Source organism: Bactrocera latifrons, unplaced genomic scaffold (genome assembly GCF_001853355.1).
Source record: "Bactrocera latifrons isolate USDA-ARS-PBARC rearing strain unplaced genomic scaffold, ASM185335v1 scaffold_51, whole genome shotgun sequence".
Lineage (NCBI taxonomy): Eukaryota > Metazoa > Arthropoda > Insecta > Diptera > Tephritidae > Bactrocera > Bactrocera latifrons.
The window spans coordinates 52,442-59,652 of NW_017537168.1; the positions used below are offsets into that span (position 1 = coordinate 52,442).

At 28.3% G+C, this 7,211-nt stretch overlaps 1 protein-coding gene across 1 annotated transcript in view; it reads right to left on the bottom strand.

Moving 5' to 3' along the window:
* LOC108973880 (voltage-dependent T-type calcium channel subunit alpha-1G-like) overlaps positions 1-7,211 on the bottom strand; it is a gene marked incomplete at its 3' end in the record, with an annotated part of 170,942 nt that overhangs the window by 43,140 nt on the left and 120,591 nt on the right. The window contains exons 5-6 of the mRNA XM_018941385.1: positions 626-857; positions 359-527 (exon numbers count right to left, since the gene is read on the bottom strand). Of these exons, the coding sequence (XP_018796930.1) occupies positions 359-527; positions 626-857 (401 nt within the window). The remainder of the gene's footprint in view (positions 1-358; positions 528-625; positions 858-7,211) is intronic.

The window sequence follows — 7,211 nt, forward strand, 5'->3', positions numbered from 1 at the left end:
TATCTTAACATTAATTTAATGAAAATTGTAGCTTTTTGTATTCGTAGTAGTCACTATAGACCCTAAAAATGCTGTCCATTTATAAGCTATACATTTAAAAGCTTTTCTAAAAACAAAAATAAAAATAACGCTATGCAAAAAAGCTTAACAAATACTATAACAGCTTCTTTAGCACAGAGAAAGTGAAACGATAACTCATTAAAAACCAAAGAGAAAGACAAACGTTGCAGAATAAGTAGTAGCAATGCGGAAAGAGAAAAGTTATTATTGTTTAAAATATTTCGTTTAGCAAAATTAGAAAATTTTCAATTTAATATTATATTTATTCGTGAATGACTTTTAAAAAGTGTGTACTTACGGAAATGGTATAACTGGCATTTCCGGAACCCAACAACGCTGACGCAATATGCCCCGCCACAGTTGCACGCCAATAATGCCGAAAATGAAGAAGACGAAGAAACAGAGCAGCAGCACATTGCCGAGCATAGGCAGCGTGTCCAGCAGCAACATGACCAAAATGCGCATACCTTGCGTGAGAGTGGAAAAAATGTCATTTAAATATTAAAAGAAAGAAGTTAAATTCTTAGTTCTGATTGAAAAAAGTTGCGTATACGCGGTGTCTTACTTGGTATGCGATTAATTGCCCGCAATGGACGCAACACTCTTATCGTTCGTATCGCCGTCAAGTTGAGATTTTCCACATTCGTTACGTATTCCAAGAGACCAGCAACAACTATAAAGAAATCCAGTCGATTCCAAGAATCAGCCATATAGGTGTTTTTTCCATGCAAACCCATCGCTATCGTTTTGATTAGCATTTCGATGGCGAAGAAAACGAAAATGATGTCGTCAAATATCTAGAAATAGGAAAAATGTATGTTATTTATAAATTTGTCGATAGGGTTGTATTTTTTCTTGGACAAAATATATTTTTAAAGAATGTGGGTTAAAAAAGCATAATACTTTTTTTTTGTTCTCTTAATTTTTATTAATTTTTTTTTTTACCTATCATAAAAATACGATATATTATTTTTTTGTAGAAATAGTTTAGACTAAAACTCTTTTTTTATAGTTGTAATGTATTATATTATATCTGTCTCTTATACACATCTAGATGTGTATAAGAGACAGGTATATGTATATATAAAATGGTCTCCTTTTAAAAGTTCAAATTTGAAAAATAAAATTCAGTATTTAAAAACACAAATATATTATTTTTTTTTTGAAAACAAATTTCAGTACCTTAAGACAAAATTATTATTTTCGTAAAAAGTTTTATTTTTACACTATTTTAAATTCTTGTTAAAACCTGAGAATTCTTAAAAGTATTTTGCTTTATTTTTTAATAATTTTTTTTTTATACTGCTCGTGCATTTTGCGCATACCAAAGCGTGAGTTTTGCTTTTTACTTAAGCTCTCATTGTTTTTGCTAATTTTTTTGTTGTGTTTTTGCTAAAATCTTAGTTAATCGCGTGTATTTACAAATTTTATGTGAAGACTTGTATTTGCATATGAATATGGAAATTTGGTAAAACCTTTTTAAATGAACAATTACGGAAAAAAATTTATAAAAAATTAAAATATAAAAATTATATTGAAAGAATGTAATAAATTTTGCATAATTTATATAGAAAAAATTAAAAAAAAAAGTTAAGCAATATTTTTAAGCTACACTACTTTTTTAAAATCTCTTGATTATAATTACTTTAAAATGTATTTACAACTAACCGACTTAAATACCTACTCACTAAATTTGTAATACAACCCTTTATTATTTCTCGAAAACACATATAAATATTTTGAATTTGAAACTGTGAAGAATGAAATTAAGCTTAAAATTTCGAAAGCAAGAGCCTAGTCTAGTAAATTAAAAAGCAAAAATTGTAATTTTTCTTTTCTAATAATTTTTTGTCATTGTGTTATAGAAGCTAAAATTTTACAGTGGTAAAAAATTTTACAAGTCAAAANTTTTTGGGAAGAATAAATATTTTTTAAGTAATTTTTGATATCTTGTATTATTAAAATTGTAAATAATAAATAATAAATTTTTTATGAAAATTTAAAAAAGAATGAAAGGAAAAATTAATTTTTTAAATAATATATTTTTTTAAATAATTGATTTTAGAAAATATGTATTTGGTAAATTATTTTTTTAATTTAGAAAATAAAATTGCAATTGAAAAAAAATGTTAGAAATCTCTTTTAGAAAGTAATTTTAATTGGAAATTTCCTTTATTATTATCTTTTCAAAACCAAAATATATATAAAGTAAATTACATTTTGATAATTTTTGTATGACAAAGAAAAAGCTATGAAAAAAATTTGTTATAATTTTGTACTCATACTCAAAGATTTAGTTTGAAATGAACGGTTTACTCAATGCTTTTAAAAACCAAACCGTATTTGAAAAATAAAGAAAAATTATTATTCATTTTATGTAAGCAAGGAAAAATTAAAAAAAAATGAGTGGAATTAATTGAGTGAATTATGTTTTGGATCATACTTCAAGTTATGTGTTGAAGAAAAATGTTTACCATTGCCATTTAATATTTTCTATACAATGTGAAATCATTTAAAAATTAAAAAAATTAAATAAAAATAAAAATTATTAGTGCAAAATTAAATGCTAAACTTGAGCGAAAATAATTGAGGTTGAATTGGTTTGCACGAAACCATAAGCAGTGCTGTCTTAGAGTGAATTTAATCGTATGATAATCAAGAAGAGACATAATTAGTAAAATTTACTGTTCAAGAGTGAGTCGTAATATGAAATTAATAGATTTGAGTGAAAAATTACGAAAGAATTCAGTAAATTATTGCTGTTAAAATTATGCTCTTAAATTGAATTGTCTTTAAGTAAATTAGAGAATTTTAGTGACAAATAGTAAAGTATATGAAAGCATTTGCTTAAGAGAGAAACTATTTTCGAGTGACATGTGTTGAGTGTATGTTGGTTGGTGAGTGTCTGAGTTTAAGTTATTGGTGTGTTATTATTAAAAGTTTGCAACCAATTCTAATTTGTGTAACTTTATGCAACTACATGAGGCAGAGGCAAATAGTGTATAAAATTAGATGACCCAGAGGCAGAGTATTTAGTAAGATAACTTAGGAAAAAAATAAAAATTCTAACTATTTTTGTGAGCAGATGTCAAGATTAAAATCAAATTTATTGTTAGTACTGAGCGAAATAAAAAAAAATATCCAACTTGAGCAGCTTATTTGAAATAGCAACAGAAATTTGCACTAACTAATAATCCTGATACTTCGAAAGCATATACGTCAAGAGCTTTCTTAAAGATGTACAACATCCAGAGCATTAAAAACACCGAGAAATGAAGGAAGTTGTGTTGAAAGTAAGATTAGCATAGGGAAAAAATAAGAATTAGTTTAGAAGACAAAGGGAAAGCATTAAAATTAGCGTGAGAGTGTATAACTAATCACTGCTGGAGATTTGGCAGAGGATTTGGCAGAGAAATTAGTTGAAAGTAAGCGGTATTGAATTTCTGGAACTCTTAGACGTTAAATTTCGGAAGTGAAAATAAATAATATTATGAAGCCAGCTACAATTATAATGGTACCGTGGAAATTAAAAAGCCAAAATCTTGAAAAAACAGCAAGCTTATTGTACTGCTATACTCGAATTTGAACTTGTTTTCGTAACATTAAAACTAAAGCTACATTTACTATCTGAAACTCTTTACAACTACCTACCGCACCGTGGTACTTTCATTTTGTGAACTTGAGAAACACAATCCCCTATGCTCCTAAAAATGGGTTATACAAAGTTTTCCATCTGTAAACTTGTAGAACATAATCCAATACTCAGAGAGAAGAGAGTCCTATACCCATTTTAATTTATCATACTTTGAACTTGTGGAACACATCTATTTATGCTTTATACAAATACTGCCATGATTTTATGTATTGTGAATTTATGCAACACAGCTTGTATATGTTTTAAATGAAATTTCTTTGCTAAGTGATAATGATTGAAATTTTTGTGTAAAATTTGTATAATTTCTTGAAAATTTATGGAGTTTATTAGAGGCTTTGGTTCCCTTGGGAGTTTAAAAGCATATTTTATTAAATAAAATATTTATCTGTTCTTGCACTAGTTATGAAAGATATTTAATAAATACGAAAATTTTCTGTGGAATTTTTACTATAATTCATTTTAGTCAGTTTTGTGCTTATATCGCAACTATTATGGTGTATTTATTTGTTTAATTGACTATAAATATATTATGTGCAATAACACACTACTATATTTTCTTATTCAAAGGTAGCTTTAAATACCTTCCCAAGAGAAAATGATGATTTTTCCTGTAAAAAGAACAATCGCATTCATTTGAGTGCTTCTTGGCATTAAGCAAAATTGAAAAATATTTTAAGCACAACGCTACGGGAAGAACAACACTTAGAACGCGTTGGGGTTAACAGAGCAAACGAGGTACACGAGGGTGTAGGAATGGTGGATGGTATACAAATTTGTATATTTATATGGGTGACCAGCTGAATTTATAAAAGGAATGACGTCTATTCTAGCAATCTTTATATAAATATGAAATTCAAATTATGTAATAGGTTTAAAGATATTTGTTGGATTATATTTCTAATAATTGACAAATTATTTTTGAAGTCTTTTCTAAACAATATGTATACTTACATCATATACTATTTAATTTTGTAGTGGATTAATATATATTTTGCAAATATGACTTTTAAAACTTTTTATAATTTTGCATGACAAAAATACTTTTTATCGAATTTATAAGAAAATTTGTAAATAAATGAAGAAAACCAAAAATAATAGGGTACAGCAGTAGTATGAACTTGTGGAACACCTGCTTCAAATTGGAAATATCGCTTAAAAGAACACAATTTCGAGATATTTCAAGAATAGAAAGCGAAAAGAGTAGAAATGAATGTTCAAAAAGTTATGTGAACTTGTGAAACACCTGCTTCAAAAGGAAAATAACGATTGGAAAAACATAATTTCGAGATATTCCACGAATAGGAAGCAAGTCAGTAGAAAGGAAGGTATAAGCTGTTATGTGAACTTGTGAAACAACTGCTTCAAATAGAAAATATCGCTGAGAAGAATAGAATTTCGCGTTATTTTAAGAATAGAACGAATAAACAGTAGAAATGAAGGTATAACAGTTATGTGAACTTGTTGAACCCTTGTTGATATAAAATAAGTCGTTGATCAGAAGTAAACTATATTATGTGAACTTGTGGAACATCTTTTAATATGAAAAGTTCCTTCATAGTAGGGGCATAATATAGATGAAAAACGAAATGAGGCAAGGTAAAGATAATATTTTTAATATGGATATAAATTATTGTTGCTTTGATAAGGGAACTAAAGAGAATTTTCTTTTATGAACTTCTGTAACGTTTCGTTTTATAAACTTTTTTGCTTTTAATTGCTTAAGGAGAAATAGTATTCAAGAAGAGAGCAGTAAACTGCACAAAAATGTGTGAAATACTACGAAAGCAAGAAAATAGAGAAATCTAACAAGAAAACGCAAGAATAAGTGAAGAAAGTAAACAAGAGAAATCAAGAGAAAGCTAAGAGAAAGCTTCAAACTCAGTTAAGTGCAGGTGTTTCTTGAAATTGTTTTTTTCAAATTAGATTGAGAAGTAGTAAATAGTTGTGAAAAAGTAGTAGCAACTATTTTTAGATCACTATATTTAGTGAAAGAATCGGTCTAGGAAGTAGCAAGTGTTCCTACAAAGTAACTAAGGGTTGTAGAAAATAGTAGTGATTATATAAGCAAGAAAAGAATTTAATTTGAAGTACATACACACATTAAGAACTAAAAAAATTTATGTAAATGTAAAATTCTTTTTCATTTATGCGCAGAATTTTACAATTACACACTAAAGTGACATCGAATACTGTTTGTGCTATGCGTTGTAAGTAACAGTAGTCTAGAATAGTAGCACCTAAGGTACTAGCGCGTATTTGAAGTAATGTTTTTAGTGGTGAGTAAAATAGTAGTATTTATTCTGCGCTACAGTGTGTGAGAAATAGTGAGTTTTATTCAATTTATTGAAGAGTCCATGAAACTAGCTAGTTTAGTATGTGAAAATGTGTATAAAGTGTGGCACGCATAAGTCACTAATAGTAGTAGATTACAGTGGTGCTCATGTAGTAGCAGCTAAATTTTGTGTATGTTAAGTACTGTTGTATTAGGAGTATATTGATAGTATTAGTAGTTGCAAAAAGGTACTATTTAGAGAAAACACGCTGATTCTAAAAGGCATCTGCAATATATTTCATACTATTCGTATTTTAGTATACTAAATATATGTATATATAATTTTTCTGTAAATTTGTTTTTGTATTTTTTAAAATATTTATTTACGTTTATGTTTATCAGTTGTTTAACATAAATACAAGTAAAGAAAGAAATGAATTTTATCTTACGAGTTAACACGGACTCGAACTCTGTACTCTTTAGGTAGGTCCCTGTAAACAAAAAAACCCGTATGATTTTTGAATTTCTTGTAGTTCAATGTTTTTTTGTAATTGTAGTTGTATTTTTGGTAGTTTTTGTTTTTGGGGGGTGGAAATATTGAGGGGTTTTAGCTAAGATTTGGTTTGGTTCTTGGTTTTTTCCGAAATTGGGCGATTAAGTATAAATGTTTATATTGAGTTCAAAATTACTACAAGATAGCTGAGAGCGAGAGTAAGATAAAAAGTGGATAAGAGAGTACGCTAGTGAGTTGTAGAGTGTGTGAGAATTCAACAGCTGGGCAGCAGCAAACAGAGGTAGTGTGTAATGAAGGAGTACTTAGAAGAAAATGTGTGTGAGAGAGAGATAGATAGCGAAGGAGTAAAGGAGTGCTATGGCGTTAGATCGTGTAAGTATTAACGCTAATGGTAATGGGAGACACAAAAAGTATGGTTGGAAAAGAAATGAATGCATTCCACAATCTTTAGACAGCGGAAAGATCTCGTTGGATAGCTAGCACTATTGAGTGGAATTAGCGTGTGTGTAAGGGGTATAAAAATGCAGTTCACAGCAGCATATGGTGGCAATGACTTATGGAATTGGAGACAGGTGGAAACAGCGAAGATTGAGAAAGGTTTAAAATGGGTTTTAATTGGTTAATAAAAGGGCTGAAAAGACAATTTTTTAAAATAGTATTCAAATGCTATAAAAATGCATATCTGCAGCTAAGGTCTGGTTTGAAATCTT